Source organism: Ipomoea triloba, chromosome 4 (genome assembly GCF_003576645.1).
Source record: "Ipomoea triloba cultivar NCNSP0323 chromosome 4, ASM357664v1".
Lineage (NCBI taxonomy): Eukaryota > Viridiplantae > Streptophyta > Magnoliopsida > Solanales > Convolvulaceae > Ipomoea > Ipomoea triloba.
Genome location: NC_044919.1, coordinates 6,276,835 through 6,295,160, shown reverse-complemented (window position 1 = coordinate 6,295,160; position 18,326 = coordinate 6,276,835). Strand labels below are relative to the sequence as shown.

General features: G+C 30.8%; 2 protein-coding genes and 1 long non-coding RNA gene across 3 annotated transcripts; 1 reads left to right on the top strand and 2 right to left on the bottom strand.

The window, feature by feature from the left end:
- Positions 1–5,237: 5,237 nt before the first annotated feature.
- On the bottom strand, positions 5,238–9,834 carry LOC116015711. The gene is made up of 5 exons (XM_031255888.1): positions 9,635–9,834; positions 8,419–9,344; positions 7,592–8,336; positions 7,118–7,344; positions 5,238–7,005 (listed from the first exon to the last, which is right to left on the bottom strand). Exons 1-5 carry the CDS (start codon positions 9,832–9,834, stop codon positions 5,345–5,347), a joined length of 3,759 nt encoding a protein of 1,252 aa, XP_031111748.1. The 3' UTR covers positions 5,238–5,344.
- A 1,676-nt stretch (positions 9,835–11,510) lies between these two features.
- LOC116016726 lies at positions 11,511–17,072 on the top strand. The gene is made up of 4 exons (XR_004097781.1): positions 11,511–11,989; positions 12,541–12,642; positions 12,783–12,873; positions 16,773–17,072. It is a non-coding gene; the product is annotated as an uncharacterized LOC116016726 (long non-coding RNA).
- Positions 14,272–15,147, bottom strand: LOC116016725. The gene is made up of 2 exons (XM_031257104.1): positions 14,881–15,147; positions 14,272–14,810 (listed from the first exon to the last, which is right to left on the bottom strand). Exons 1-2 carry the CDS (start codon positions 15,070–15,072, stop codon positions 14,592–14,594), a joined length of 411 nt encoding a protein of 136 aa, XP_031112964.1. The 5' UTR covers positions 15,073–15,147; the 3' UTR covers positions 14,272–14,591.
- Positions 17,073–18,326: the final 1,254 nt, after the last annotated feature.

Sequence of the window (18,326 nt, the reverse complement as noted above, 5' to 3'; positions counted from 1 at the left end):
GTTTTTTTTTTTAGTGTTTATGTACTGATGATTAGTAATATTTGATACAACTGTGTTTAAAATATTAAAGTAAATGTTTGATATAGTCACTTACCCAATAAATTAAATCTTCCTTATGCACTGCATTTGATAGGGTGATTCTGTGCCTAAACTTTGTTTTATTCAATCAAAGTTCGTATTATCTACAAAATATGTAATACTGGACTGACAATATATAAAGCATTAGGTATGATTAACATATTTGTAAATGCATTAGGTATGATTCACTCATTGTTTCAATGCAAAGTTAACCAATCTGTAAGTATTTGTTCATAAAATATGCATTTCCTCTAATCTGCATTCTTTCATATATATATTTTTTGCCTACTGGAATGCTAATTTACAAACTGATTGTCTTTTTTTTTTTTTTTGTTATGTAATGCAAATATATTAGCTATACATACCAAGTTTGAAAGTCTACAGTTACTAAAATAAAACTACAGTTACAAATACATTAGTAAGTGTTCTACCTATAAGCTCATTGTGGTAAAACAACAGATTTGTAGACTGGAGAACTATTGAAATACTAGAACTGTTGGTAAATTGCAGGGTTTTATGTGTTGAATCTTACAGCCCAATACCAAGTCTGACAATGACAAAAATGAGAGATGCCACTGATTGCTCTGTCAAGAGATGTTTGCTGGACGAATTCTTAACTATCAAGGCCCAAGGGTTTCAAAAAAGTCAAAGAGACCTCCGTGAAAACTGAAAAAAGATTTTTACTTTATTGTGCTGTGAGGTCTAATGAGAGTTACACTGTGCTGGCCTGTAAATGTATAACTTTTAAATGTATGGCTTGGCATTTTTACTTCATGTTGCTGAGTGCATGGGCTACTATTTTCATTGTATGTTTTATGTGGTTCTGTGTGAACTAAACATTTGTAGAACAGTTTATTGGAATGTCTTATGCGTTAATTGAAGGCTGTAAGTGTCGGTTATTGTTTATAATACAGTTTCCTATATTTTTTTCATGTTTTTTTTTTTTGCAGGAATGAAAATTCTTAAAGAGGCAGAACATATAACCCAACAGAACTCCTGTGAACTATAATATGCTTTCGTCTAACAAATGAATCCTACCACTGAGTGTACAAAGAATTAATAAAAAATTGCAGAAAATCTTATTATCACCTGCAGAGACTATGAACAATGGTTAGAACATACATGCATATTATGAACTCAGTAAAGTAACACTGATTGATAAACGACTGATCAGATTGATACTTTAATTCCAAATGAAAAAACGAACATGTTCACAATAATCTGTATTGGAAAAATTCAGTTCAGTGGATTCAAATGGAAAAATATGTAGTGTAAATTCAACTGTGACAGATAATGGTTTTATTTTTAAAAAATCAAAACATATGGGATGCATGCAGCATATGGTCCAAAATTAATAATATTATATAAATATTTAATATATATTCACATTAACATTAGTAGTATATTAAATTAGTTAATTCATTTATATTTGGAGTTTAATGGTCCAAAATTATATTAACGTTATTAATAATAAAATTTCCAAAGTTTTATACTAAAGTATTTCAATATTAGTAGGATATTTGTAATATTAAGTAATTGGTATGCAATCAACAGTATTATAAAATAAAGAACAATGTTCAAAATATTAGGATAATTTATTATTGTTATATTCGGAGTTTTATATAATTATTGTTTGAACATATTTTCTTATACCATTGACTTATTTGGGGTGACATGTAATATTGTTAGATATAACAATTAGCTTTATTTGAGACGTGAATACTTAATTCTCATTGAATCATATTAGAAAAATTATGTTTTGATTGAAATTAAGAATTTGCTTAATACATAGAAAAAAGTCATCATTAGATGATTATTCACCTATGCCAGTACCAAATGGAAGTAATGCATGCATGTCGAGTAATATGTTGTTGTTCGAAGAAATGTCGTATGACCGGGAATCTTTAAAACAAGAGCGTGATATTTTGGTTTCAAAACTAACTGATGAATAGTTGGTCATCTACAATAAAGTCACCAAACAAGATATAGAATTTCTATTTATTAATTAAGTTTTTTCTAAATTGAAATATAATATGAATTAGATTCATGTATTTTTTACACTGTTTTTAACATTATTGTATGAACTTTTGTGAATTAAATTCATATAATTCTTATACTATATTTAGCATTTTGTTGTATTGCACTTGGGTTTGTTTTTAGAAAGTCTACCTTTAACGATGGTCAAATATACACATTACTTTGAAGCTAAGTAATTCAAGAGGATTAAAAGTTTTGATTTGTAGGGATAATAGACAATCTGTTAGTACGACTAAAAATGTTGTATACAAAAAAAAAAATCAATAATGTGTAATACAATTTCAACGTTAAATGTTATTAAATAATTTGCACTATACAAATTTTCTTATTTTTTTTATTATTATGTTATATTGTTTAATTATATTATTATTATCAATGGCCGTGCATTGCACGGGTGCAAATACTAGTAGCACATAAAGTCTAAACTGAAAATGAAACATGGAGGAACAACAATTTTAGAAAAAAAGAAAAAGAAAAAGACATACTATAAAAAAAATATAGAACAATGTGTAAATATTAATTGTCTAAATAGTTTCATTATTAAAAATAATATATATCTACTGTATGTATGTATGTGTATATATATATATATATATAAAAGCCAAAGAAAGTTAGGCTTATAATGAGTAGAAAAAATGATGGTCAAATTATTAAATCAAATGAATGGTTCAGATTGTTGAGTAGAAAAAATGATGGTCAAATTATTAAATCAAATGAATGGTTCAGATTGTTTAGATTTAAATTTTTCTTTGAGACTTCCTAATTTATCCTTAATTATATAATTATCCATTAAATTTTTCGTTAAATATTCTCTTTTTCATTAATATTCCGTTAACTTTTAACTTACCCATGAATTTCTATGAGTAAGGTCTTAGATTCGAACCTCATCCCAATCAAAGTTGTCATAATTGTTGAACATATAAATATGTTAGAGTATATTATTCAAAACTAAGTACTCCACTCTATTGCTCTTATTAAACCAATGCCCAATGCGTATTTTTAAATTAGTATACCTTAATTTATTAAAGTAGTCATATAATAATGAGAGAGAAAAAAATGCTAAATTAATAAAAACACAAGAAATAGTCTCGATGCTTATATATTTTAATAAAACATAATGAAATTGTAAATAGCTAAATTACAACTAAAATAAGTAGAAACAAATAAACGACTTACATGGGAGCAAATGACGTGTCATCATTGTCACTTGTTTGGACACCAGTCCTACCATTTAAAATTCATGTGTAATTGTACTTGTGATCAAGTACTTTATAGTTCGTTCGGACAGGCTTGACAATGACATTTGAGATGATGTACCATTTGTTGGTTTGTAAAGTGATATCATACATTCCAATGTCATTATCAAACACTATTGATTGAACCCGAATTCTCTGCATTTAAATATAACATTTACAATGATGTTGGTGGTGAATGAGAGCATCTTCATAATAATAATAATAATAATAATAATAATAATAATAATAATGATAAAAATATAATAATAATAATAATAAATGGAGAAAATTTTTATTATTTACTTACTGTTTCATCCTCAAGTATGATGAGCATATACTTTTTCTCAGGCGTTCCAATAGTGCTTTTTAGTTCGTTTTTCTTAATGACATGAACTGTACAACTCCAGCCCATAGTTTGCGTGTCAATATCAACTAACTTTACTGCATTTGTCACTACTAATATCCTTGTGTCATAGAAAATATGTTCATAAAGGATGTTATGAAATAATATAATGGGAACCACAACATAAATTCAAAAACCATAGATTAGGAGTTAGGAGTAACTAAAATGTGTAGATTATAGAGGAATATATAATGAGAACCACAACATTACATACAAGGATACAAATATAGATGAACAGATTATACAATAGATATATTTACATAGCAATATTGAATTTATACTAATTAATGACTATACCATCATTGATTTAAAAAAAAATTGTAATCATTATGAGTACAAATACAAATAATAGAATTAGCATGATAATATTTTGACAAGCATACCTATAGAATGTCAGGTAGATGGTGTGTTGCAGAATATGTTAGGTTTAGTTTTGGATAAATACCAGTGAAAAGGGAAGGGGTTTATATACTGTTGTTTTGGGTAGAATAATAGTTTAGTTAGGAATTTATACAAAATTGTATTATAGAATCTTATTAAGACTTCAATATTCTAATTTTAAGTTAGGAATCTATACAGAATTATATTATAGAATATTGCCAATTTGTTTGAAAACTGCAATAAAGAAACAAATTTCCTAAAGAATTTAATGTTAAACTTCCGTTATATTTAACAGAAAAATTTGGTAAAATTATAAAAGGTTAGGATATATTAGGAATTTAATTGGAGGTTCCACAATAAGAAGAACACAAAGTACAATATGTTATAGCACACTATTACACTAATATTTTTTTAGTTCCAGTTAAGGGTCTAACATTATTAGCTCTTATCATAAGTGTAGAAATAAATTAGTAGTTACAATAAAAAAATAATACATATGCATTTCTTTAATTTATAATTTGCCGTCTACAAAGCTTTTATTAAAAAAAAAAATACTCCGTATTTATTATCAAAAAAAATTTAAAAAGGGATATAATTTTATTAGTTATATTAATATATTTTCTACAATGCAAAGATTTATTATCTTCAAATTTATTAATTAATTATATTCACTACATTGTTCATTTTTTTCTTTGTACACTATTTTGTAATTAAATATCAAAGTTATACTAAAAAATAATGTTATATATTTATTTACCAAGTATTATGTTAATAGCATGGAAATTAAAAAAAAAAAACAGTTTGAAACCAATCATTTAACTACTTAGGGAGGATCTGTTAACAAAGAAGACATTCAAATAATCCAACAAATTAATTTAAAACTCATTATTAAAAATGTAAATGTAATGTAAATGTAGGGCAATAGAACATTGTGACACACTTGATGCATTGAAAAGATGCTGAGCATACAATATTGTTGGAATCAATCTTTCAAATTTAGAAAAAGAAGAAATTTGAAAAATATTCATTAATTTTGTTTGTAAAATACTTAATGTGCATTCTTTAAATATACTAGTACTCCACCCGTGCGATGCACGGGCAAAGTATATATATTGCTCACAATATAGCAAATATAACAAAGTAGGAGGCAGTTACAATCTAAACCAAATTGTAAACCACGCTTTAACTAACAAATAACAATGGAAATTGCTCACAAGTTATTAAACACTTCCTTGTATACAACATTTGTGGTCGAAGAAACAGACTGTCCATCTTCATTGCAAGTAAGAACCTTAAGACCGCTTGGGTTGCTTATTCTAGAAAGCGCCACGTATAGCTGACCATGCACGAAAACAGGTTTTCTAAGAAATAACCCAACTATGGAAAGTGTTTGACCTTGGCTCTTGTTAATTGTCATAGCGTAAGACAGCATAAGGGGGAATTGTCTCCGTTGAAATTTAAATGGGAGAGTTGTATCTGAGGGTGTGATTGTCAATCGTGGAATCAACACACGATTCCCAGCATTATTGCCGAATAGAACTTTTGCTTCGATAACATGCTCAACCAACTTTGTTATAATTAGTCTTGTGCCATTACACAAGCCAGCTGAAGGATCTATATTCCGCAACAACATAACTGGAGACCCGACCTTCAAAGTCAAAGAATAATTTGGCAAGCCAGAACACTTGAGACCATTTAACAACTCGGGAGTATGCAAAGAAGCAGCAATACCAGGAAAGCTCTCAGTAGAGCAAACTGAATCAGAGCTGTAATATGTGCGTGCTTCTGCATCATGCATTGAAGTCATGTAGTCATTTACTTCATCAACAACTTCAAGTGTAGGTGCTAAGATGGCTCTTCCAAGTAGAAACTCTGGTTCTTGTTGCTTCAAATGAAAATCAGGAAATGTGCAATCAACAATTGTCTTTATTAGATCTCCCTTTGTATGCAAGACGTATTCACTTGGTATTTCAATCTCAACATGCCCGTCATTTGGTCCCCCAACATGACCATCTCCCACATCGGCAAGCCAATTAGCAAAAGTAGACAATCGCGAAATTTCATGAGGACAATTTGTCTGCTGCAACCTTAAGTTCTTTGTAAGTCTTAAAACGGTACAATGATTCCATAGGTAGGAAGAATTCACACATGCTCGGACAATGTCGTGCCTAGTACCCTTTGGTATTACAGGTAAGATTTGTCGAAAATCACCACCCAAAACAACTGTCTTGCCACCAAACGGCAAAGTAGAACTCAAAGGATTGGCAAATCTTAATAAATCTCGCATGGTTCTATCAAGTGCTTCAAAACAATGCTTATGCATCATGGGAGCCTCATCCCATATGATTAAGCTGCATTTAATTATAAGTTCTGCTAGGTCACTTCCTTGCGAGATGTTGCAAGTTGAATCCTCATTAACAACAATTGGAATAGCAAATCGAGAATGTGCAGTCCGGCCGCCAGACATCAATAGTGAAGCGATTCCACTGGATGCAACATTAAGCACTATTTTATGCTGAGAACGAAGAGCAGCAGATAAAGTGCGCCAGACAAACGTCTTCCCAGTACCACCATAACCGTACACAAAAAACAAACCGCCATTGACCTTTGAAACAGAATCGAGAACAGTTTCATAAACTTGGCGTTGTTCAGTAGTTAATTTTTGTACCATAGACTCATGTTCTTGTTGAAGAAGATCACAATCATAAGACATTTCTTGTAAAAGTAAGCGATTTTGAGACAATTGCAAAGAAGACATATCAGGTAATGGCATGCATGGATAATCAACTAAAGACTTACTCCAAGAAGACAAGAGTTTCTCCAATTCAACCAAGCCATACATCTTCTTCATATGATCAGACAATAATAAGTCTGCAAGTGGATTAATAAAATAAAAAAGTGGAAAAAACCCAAAAATGGAATGCATTTAATTAGAATAAATTATATCACAACGTAGAATGTGCACCAATATTCCTTAACGTACCTGCATTAACTAATACTCTTCGTTGGTTATACTCAGCATCCTCACATAGATGGGGCCACACAACCTCCCAAACTTTCTCTGGGTGGCAAAGCACATTAGATGTTAGTAACGTAACGAATAAGCGCCGAAGAGCATTAGCAGTTGACCAATGGCTAGCCTCAATGATTGCATCAACATATTCTTTTTCATCAGAAATCAATCCACGAGCATAACATGCATCACGGAAACTTGAATATTGGATCCCATTAACAACACATATATCTTCAAAACATGTTGGACCACACACTACATTCAATAAACACCGTAAGTAGAAGATCTCACCAGTTGCAGGAGGAACATAAAACATCCGACCTATAGAAAAACCTCTCTTTCTTGGTTGCCATTCACGGTCTTTCTTTTTCCAAACAAAAAAAATTTGGGAATTCCCGATACGTTAATTCTCGAGCTTTAGAGTATTTCTTATTAGCATCAAACCATGCCAAGAACATGCTGTCTTTAATTGTTTGTCTTTCAAGCACAGACTGAACAGATACCTCATCATCAAAAACAACACTCTGTTCATTTGGCAAATGAAAACTCAGACGCTCAACAGACGGGTTGCGATAATGGACGTCATAGCCGAATATTCGCCAAGCAGCCTCACACGGAGAAATGTAACGACAATCATAATACATATTAATCTCATCTATAACTTCATTACAATCTTCATCACCAGCAGTCTTATAAAAGTGTGCAGTCACCCGATCATTTCCTTTGTTTACATATTTAAATAAATATTTGATAGAGCGAGATTGATTACACCACTCTACATTAATGTGACCTCTATATTTCATCAACAAATATCTATTATGGGGCACAACAAATCGATTATCCATCTGAATACCACCTTTAAATATAATATTACCATTATCTCGACGCCGATAGATAGGATACCCATGAGAATCTAAACTTGAAGTCTCGACGAAATTCTTTGGAAAGTGTTTTGAGCATCGACCCTTCACCATACATGGAGATTTGACATTTGCAAGACCGCAAGGACCATGTATCATAAACTCTTCAACCACTTTGTAATACTCAAAATCACTATCCTTGTTCGGAATCTCAGCTGATATAATAGAATCAATGTCATTACCAAAAGTAGTAGCATCAGCACGATCAAGAAAGAGAAGGATGTGTGCATGCGGCAAACCCCTTTTTTGAAATTCAATTGTGTACATAACTACAAATTGGAAACATTTATGAGAAATGGAATTTAAAAAAGAAAACAAACATAACATATAAAAACTTGTAGTTAAACGTACCAGCAACAACTTTCCCAAAAACATGGCCAGAACGCAAATCTTTCATTAAAGCTTCCAATTTCATTTTAAAAACACGACACATAATATCTGGACGGTCTTCAGCTTTCAATTGTCGGCGATCCAAGAATCGTTGCACTTCTGGCCACTTTGGATTGCACGTAAATGTGATAAATACATTTGGATAACCAATCCAAGCACATATTGCCATTGCGTCTTGATAATTTTGAACCATATATCGTGCACCACCAGTAAAAGAAGAAGGCAATACAATTCGTCGCCCTTGGGTCGTAGGATCAACTTCACCACGAGTCAATGCATCAAACAAACCTTTATAAGATCCACATCGCAGACTTTGTTGATGTGTGCGAATATAAAGTAATCTAGAAGATTCAACCATTGTATACCCATCAACTAAAAACTGTTGGAATAATCTTCTAGCATATAGAAAAGTTGAAATCTCATTAAGTCGCTCGTGAATACGAAAAGTAAGGTATTCACGAATGGACAAACTGTGCCTCCCACCCTGACCAAATACCTTCTCAACTGCAAAAGGGATGTCTTCTCTATAACCATCTTCACCATATGGGAACAGAATTGGATACTGAAGAGGGAGATATGCCGGGTTAAGTTCACTAATCCTCTTTAGTAATCCAGACCTTGTTTCTATCAATATATCCCTTTCACCCATCGATGGATCCAAATCTCCAACAACTATAGCAGCCACCTCAGACACAGTTGGTAAATTGTAAGTCTTGCCATCATGGTTGCGTTTCCCCAACAATTTCATTCTCACATCAACTGTAGGATTTGTTAGAATAGCATTTCGTGCCACTCTAAATGACTGAACCAAGACATTATTCTCATCTAACACTGATTGAAGATCAGACACAATATCTTCATGAAGATGATTAATATCAGTAGTACCCCTACAAAACGAAGTCAAATAAATAAATTATTAATTATGCAAGCCCGTTAATACATCACAATGCCAGGTTTTTTTTTTTGTTGAATATATATATATATATATATATATATATATATATAAATGTATGTATGTATGTATTTTTATAAATGCGGAGAATTGTTTGTATACATATGTATTTCAATAATAATATTTAACTTTGTATATTATTATACTCAAAACTATGTCAGTAATTGAAAAGCAAAGATGTATACAAGTTGAAAAATGCGAAATAATCAAAGGAACGATAATCACCCTACTGAGTTGAGGCGATTAAACAGTTCTTGTTCAGGGTCATGAATGTACAGTTGAGCAAATTTTGGTTTTGTACCAGGAGCAGGTAACAAACTACCAATCAAGTGGAAGTTTTGACCGTTTAGTCTAAAAACTGGAGGTGCTTTTCCAGTATTTATATCTCTATCAATACGACCTCCCAAAGACGTGAAGCTGAACATGTTGTTGTACGCACGAATATGCTGTAAAAAATGTCGGCTCCTTGCTGTTGGTTTGAAAAATAATTCTAGAATGGTTTTTGGCGGGACAGTTAACCTCGGCAATGCAATCTTCCCTTTACAACAACAAACTGAATACTTTGGTCCACCAGCAACCTTGACATTTTTCAATTTTTCATCCGACCAAAAAAAGGCACCACAATGGTTGCAACTATGCATGGGGTCACCCAAATCATAATACCCGCCACTACAATGAAACAAATGTATGAGTTATTAAAAAAATTGAAAATTTCATTGCAATAAATGAATTACAAATGACACACTTACAAAAACAAAATAAATATTTTTTTAACTGACAAACATGACTTCAAATATGAACTTCATCCAACACCATTATACATTAATAAAAAAATATTAATAGATAAGTTATCTTAAAGACCAATTTATTTTTTTCTATTTGAAAAAAAATACAAAACAACAATTGTTATTAACATTATTGATCATTATTTCGTCTCATATTCATTATTATTACAATTACAATAATAATAAGTTATACTCAACATACATTAAATGTGAACAGAATATTATTATTCATTATTTTTATTAACAAAATTACGATTTAAAATGTTACTTTAATTGCAATCAATACAATTTGTCTTTTCTATTTTACATTTTACTGCTACCATTACTAATAAGAATAATCGTTTATTAAATGTATTAAAAATAATCACAACTTAAATCACTACAAATACTTTAACATGGAATATTCAACAAAAAATGAGGCTGTAAAACTAAGATATATTTCATTGTTATTATTACAAATGCATTTTAAAGTCACGTAACACAACTTTAATCGATATCACATAGGAGAAATCATACTTTGTTTATTAATATTATTATTATTATTATTATTATTATTATTTAAATGCTATAATAATATTCTAAAAAACTGAATTATATAAAAAAAATAGTTAAAAAAAGAAGAAGAGAAACAATATTAAATGGAAAAGAACATTGATGTACCATTACTACAAGTAGCCATCGTTGGGCATAATGATGGCATAAGAATTGAAGATGATTTTCTTTGAATAAGTAAGTCATTCAAATCCTCATCTCGAGAACAAACAGCAGAATTTCTTTGAGCACCAATATTTTCTACAATAAATAAATTACAAACCCAATCTATTAACAATTTACCAGCCAAAATATTTAACAAATGCTATAATAATAACTAAAATAGTGAAAAAAAACTTTAAATAAAAAAAATCAAGACCAAACTACAAATTCATATATATAAATCTTTAATTATATTAATAATTCAATCTTAAAATCAATTAAATAAACAAAAGATAAAAACTATACATATATATGAATTTTTAATTATTTAACTATATATTTATATACATTTATTATATTTATTTACATTTATTTTATATATATATATATATATATATATATATATATATATATATATATATATAATTTCTTTGTTTATATACATATATGTTTAGATTTTATATAAAGAATTCCATCAGAAGCCCAAAACTGATATCAGTAACATATTACATATATAATGTAAGGCCCAAAAATAACCCTAAACCCAAAGAAAATACAAAGCCCACAAATGTTATCATTTTTATATTAATAAAAAAATCAAATATAAAAACAAAAAATTCGCGTCCAAACATCACGTACGCTTCGCGACTCTGTCCTCTCCAAACTCTCACATTTCTGGAAACTTCACCCCCAAATCCAGAGCTCACAACACCACACACAAACTTCATCATCTTCGACCCTATCCAAGCCCGTCACCAATGGCTTCTCTAAGCACAAACAACCTATCTACCATAATATCCACCGAATCAAAGGAAAAACCCCAAAACCCTATCATCCATATGCAAAATATCTGTTCCAATCAAACCTAAAGAACTTCAGATCTACCTTTTTCTACAAATCTACACCCCCACCATTCTCACAAAAACATTAGATTCCCATTTATTCAAACCCTTAGACTTAATCGGTACGCAGTGGAGAGGAATCAACAAACCGTAATCGACATATCTTGGAAAAAAAAACACAACAAACGACAGAATCGAAAGCCATCGTAGAAGAAAGAATTGCTCACATCAATTACCATGCAGAGTACAATAACCCAAAGGTAAAACCTAATCTGTTATTTCTATCTCTTAATGGAATTCTTTTTCATTATTAAGCTATTTTTCTCATTATTTGTTCATATATAACTGCGAAAAACCTGGAAAGTATATAAACTAAATATAGAAACAGAAAAAAAATACGGACAAAAATAATCTGTATGCAAAAAATCATGTTTTGTATGTACTTTGACTTAATTTATACACTTACACTTAATATAAACAGTAATTATCTATAAGTTCCAATTTGTAAGTAATTTGAAAATTATGTTATTTTACTGCATCATTTGTGCATATTTAAACACACAAAAAAATGTAAATACTAATAAGTAAGCATTTTAAAAATGCAGTGCAACCCTTACATCACAATGAACTGCAAACACTTATTTAAACTCTTAGTGATAATAAACTGCGAACATCAAAACACCAAAGAATGCCATAAATTAATTTCACAGTGAATTTAACAAATAACTTTACCTGATCTTAAAATGTAAATGTAATCTTCTTCTTTTTCTTTTTTTTTTTTTGTTTTTTTTTTTGTTTTTTTTTTCTACAGATACCCTCCAAATCGAATATTCAATACTGGAAAGTGCTCTTACTTTCATTTCTGGTTACAACAGGAACTATAACAATATCCATCCAACTTCTCTCACTAATGGTAAGTAGTACCTAAATATATCTTAAATTCTTTAATTTACATACACCTACACTTTCTCACGTATAGATTTTTCACATTTAACATAGCTATATGTCTATAAAAATTGCTAATATATAGTTTTTTTTACAATTGCATGGCAGATAGGAGTCATAAATTCAGAAAGAAGATCTGAAAAATTTGGAAATCAATGAGAAGGTATAATTGCAGTTTATATATATAGCTAAAAAAAAGGTATGTATCGAGATTACCTTTGTCTTCAAGATGCAGTTTTCTTTTTCCACATATATTACTTGAAGTTTTGCTCTTTTTCATAGTTGTTTATATTGTTTGTTTTGTATTTGGAGAAAATTGAATTGCCTTTAAATAACAATGCTGATTTGTTTACTTAAATGTTAGCTATATATATACACATCAACTTGCATACATGTGTAGAAGTCACTATCAAAATTAATGTATAGGGGTCAATACTTAAAATCAACAATTAATGCTTGATAGGAATAGGAGTATGGGCAAAGTACTCCTACAGTCCTACTTCTTTGTATTGGGAATTCTGAAAGTTGTATTATACCAATAAAATTTTGATGTTTTTTTTTTATATTTTTTTATGTTCACACAATAATACATGGACATGAACTTATACTAATAATAAAAAAAGCCTTGCAAATGATGACAAAGGAGTCTGATGCTTTTTTTTTTCCCCTAGCCACAGTGTACAAAAAGTGATTTTCTGAGAATGTATTGTGTACCAGCAGCTGCCTTTCTTTTTTTTATGCATGACATACTGCTATTGCAATCTATAAAGATTGTTAGATTCTATATTTACCTGACATTGAAAATTTGAAACTGAATAAGCCACTTGATTGTAGTATAGTATTATAAATCTAAAGCCATGCAAATGATGACCATGATTTTCAGAAAATCATTCATGAACATGAACTTACACTAATAATCAAGAAAAGACGCAAATGACGACAAAGGAGTCTGATGCGTTTTTTTCTTTAGGTAGCGACAGATCAAAAACGTGATTTTTTGAGAATTTATTTAATATACCACCTGTTTTTTTCTATGTGGCATACTGGTTTTGCAATGTAAAAAGCCTTAGAGTATTGACAAGTTTGATATATACTATGTTTACCTGACATTGAAGTTTAATAAGCAACTTGATTGCATGCGTATTACATTTCTAAAAGTTTAATAAGCAAATTGATTGCATGCGTATTACATTTCTAAAAGCTTAATAAGGCACATGTTCTTGTAAAATTTCATTGTAAATCTATTTCATCTTAATTTTCTCTCATTTAAATGTTGTCTGCTTTTATAGCAAAACTGTACTTAACTGGCTATTTGTTAAGTTGTTACTTTACATAGTTTGAAATTGCATATCCCATCTTAAGAAGTATTAATTTTTTAAAATATGGGCAGATGATGAAAAAGAAATCTGATGCTGTATTTTAATCCTTTATTGGTAGCTTTAATTTCCTTGGCCTTTTTTTTTTTAATGTTTATGTCATATAAAATTGTATTTTCTTTTTTTGCAAATTTGATAACATTACGCGTTTGAATAGTTCTAGTATGCAATTGCTTTGATAACATTACTTGACTGAAAATAAGCTATAAGATAATATAGGATAAGATTCAAATATAGGATATATTCAAAGTAGATCATTTTAGGCCTTTAAGCAGCCCTTACAATACAATGGCCAAGATCTTAGAATAAAATGGCCAATTTCAAAACAGTTGCCAAAACCCAAAAGAAAGCCATTTTACAACCTACCAGGGCCTTTAAGCCGCCCTTACAATTCAATGGCCAAAACAGTTGCCAAAATACAGCACCCAAAAACACCCCAAACATACCATTTTTACTTACTACAACCATTATATTAAGCAAAAGATTAAACATAAGGTACTACTTTTCCACCTTCACAACAACCACAAACACCTTATCCAAACTACATCTTTTCCAGCTTCACAACAATTTCCTTAGCCTTCTTTGAAGTTCCTCCAACACAATCAAAAACATCAATGAGACAACGCTTCAGGGGAAGCGTAGCTTGTTCACTGCTGGAAGCCCCATCACTGTCACCCAAATCAACAATTTTATCCTTCTCCATTTCTTTATACATAGCATCCAGTCCACGACTTCCATCATCATCACTCACAATCCCATCCTGAAAGAAAATATATCAGATCCAGAAAATTACAAAAAAAAAAAAAAACACAAAAACAGTAGGAAAAAACCTCAGAATTGTCTTCAAAATCCAACCAATCACCACCATTAGTAGCAACCAAATCACCTTCATTTCTATCAAATAAACCTGAACAATGTTGTGTCAAGACTACCTCATCCCTACAGATTCTCAACACTGTAAAAGCTGAATAGTAATTGTCCACTTGCTCCTTTTTCATGACAATTTGAAACAACATAGACATCCCACGAAGAGCAGCTATTTCATTAGGAATAACATGAACACCCTACAACAAATCAAATAACCCCAGCATATAAATAGCTAATAAACAAATAATAATAATCACTATAATTATTAATTAGAAATTTTTACCTCAGGATATTTGCCCTTTAATTCACCTGCTGACATACCTACCAAACTTGCACATTCACGGTCCCATATAAGCATTGGTGCATCACCAGTATGGTCAGCAACTCGAACTACCAATTTATACCTTAAAATGCCTTCATGCCAAGAACTTTTACAACCAACACAATACATCATACCACCACTTTCACTCAGCTTTCTCTTGCACGAATTTGACTTGCAAGACATATAACACCAATCCAACAGACTTTCCACACCCAACCCAATAATTCCCCAACTATTCAAAGCAAGAAATAGATTGGACACTTAAAAAGGTATAAGCTGCCTAAGTTAAGTAAACTGAAACAATACACTTAAATACCTCTTTCTTTTTATAGATGTCCTCAATAGAAGTAATGATTTGATTATTAGAACCAACACCATTAATGGGGAACCCAACAGCAAGCCTAGAAGCTGATTCAATACACCTTAGAGGGGTATAATCGCCCCTGAAACTAAAAAGAACAAAAACAATAGCAAAAATCAGAATCAGAATAGTTAAAAAGGTTAATGAACCAAAATAGAAATGCAAACTGACCTGTTTTTGAAATTAACAAACTCCTTAGAGGTATGAGTGAAGAACAGCTGAGTAGCATCAAACGAACTGCAAATGTGCACTTCACCATCTAAAAAAAAAAGAAGAGAGAGAATGAAGACAAATTTAAAAAGTAGAAAACAGAAATAGGAATTAAGCTGTAAATTACATAATGAACACTCACTATCCATGAATTTAGCACGGCAAAGTTGGATGATTAGTATCACTGGATCAACAACGGTAGAGTTGTAATAAGGAATTAGTTGATCAACATGCTCATCCCAAAGGGTACAATGAATCTGCCTTTTACTGAAAAAAACTGAGTTAGAACACTGAAAATATAACTTAGACTGCTGTGTGAATTAGATAATATAAAGAATAGAATTACCTAACATCTTCAAGAACAAAGTCAATTAGTCTTGTTTGTTTTCCACCAATCACTTTCTCCATTGGAGAGTAAACTTCCACTATTCGACCAATGACATCTATATAAACAGAAGCACAATATTAGACACTGAAAACTGAATATAGCAATACTAAAAAAATAGTAACATAATCATATTAAGATGAGCTTTTCTAGAGTGTTACCAAATAAGACTTTTTCATCTATTCCTTGTTTTGAAAGGATACACTCGAAACTCTTGAAACGGAACATTATTTTGGGAAACTTCATACGCTTATACTCCTTTACAGCAGTATCATGCTTGAACTTTATCATATAACGCAAAGTGCTTGTTTTATACTTGAAGAAGTTAGTTATGCATAGGAAATTTCGAATGCCATAAACTTGCCCCTCCTTGAACATATTCTTGTACTTGGAAACAATACCCTTAGGAATGTGCACATGAATAAACTGCCCCTATAGCAAATAAACAAAAAATTAATAATAATAATAACAGATCAACAAAAAAACAACACAAAATAATACATGTATGAATATCAGACCTCTTGATCATGAAAGATGCATTCCTGACTCCTAATGGACTTTTCTTGATTGCTTTCAGTGACAAAATAACTCCTAACACACCTCAACCTTATGGCTTTAGTGGTCTGCTGTGGATGTAGCTGAGCTGCAACAATGAACTGTCCAGACATGCTGCAACACCTTGAAGTGATCTCTTTTAGTTAGTCTGCTGTGGATGTAGCTGAGCTGCTTTGGATTCGGTTGCTAAGTGTTTGCTTAGAGTTACATTATGCATGTATATATAGTGGTGGAAGTAAGATAGTAGAAGTCTACGACTGAATGTGGTAGACATTAAAAAAAATAAAAAAAAAATAAAATAATAACATAAAAGTACAATGAACAGCAGGCCCATACCCTTTCATTCAGAAAATCACACCACCTAAGCCCAATACTACACCAACTCCATAATAGACCACTACCCTAATTGGACTATTCAAAGATTCATTTGGATTCTGCAAATAATCAGGGGTGAAATACACAGATTTCAAATGCTAGATTGGGCGGGAAATAGACCAAGTCAAAGGGAATTTGAAAAAATAAAATCCAAGCCCATACCCAATTGACCACTTTCACACACAATCTACCCACTTAGAGTACTAACTCTACAAAACAGCCCCATTACCTACAATTCAGCCTAAAATTACAAATTTAAAAATGGGTGAATTTAAACAATTTGACTTGCATAACCAGTCAAACCAAAATAAAAATGCAAAGACACTTGGAGGCCATTCATTGGCTGGTTTCCAGCTCCCTTTATATATATAAAGATTAGAACTAATATAAATTTACAATTCATTTCATTTTTTACAATCAACCAGTTTGTATTGAAGACAAAATCAGCATCCATCTTGACAACCAAAATAATTGGTATATAGGATGTAGCCACTGTTTAAAAATGTTTATGTACAAAGTGACAAATTATTTAACTGCATGCATTGTGATGAAAAGACAACATTAGTAGAAAGAGCAAGGCCAACTCGAAACTCTAAGAGAAGCAGAAGCTCATGAACGGCACGAATCTCATCATTAACAACGACGTGGCTTTGAAGTCGTCGTGAGGGTGATGATGATGATGACGGGAGGTTATTTTCTTTTGGGTTTTGAAATGTAATGGAAGTTTCCGGCGGAAGTGGAAGGACAAACGTTGCCGGAAATCATGTCCTTAATAAATAAATAAATTTTATAAAAAATAAAAATAATAAAATATTTAAAAGAGGACACGTGTCAAACTGGTAATGACTTAACCTGCTAAACAAGTCACTTTGAACTTAATGGAACAATTTTATAGGTTTAGGGGATCTGATTGGAGCTTTTTTTAGTTAGGGGATCCAATTGCACTATCCGATCGACTTAGGGGGCTAATTTGACACTTTTCCCATATATATATATTATGTATAAATTTAAAAAAAAAAGTCTTTTATGTATTTTATTATAATTAGTGACTCGAATAGAAGTTGTACTTCATCTACTAACGTTAGAAAAGTAATGTAAATTTTAATATCTTTTAAATTTTATTTCAATTTTAATAAACTAATGTATTTATGTGCTATATATATATATATATATATATATATATATATATATATATATATAT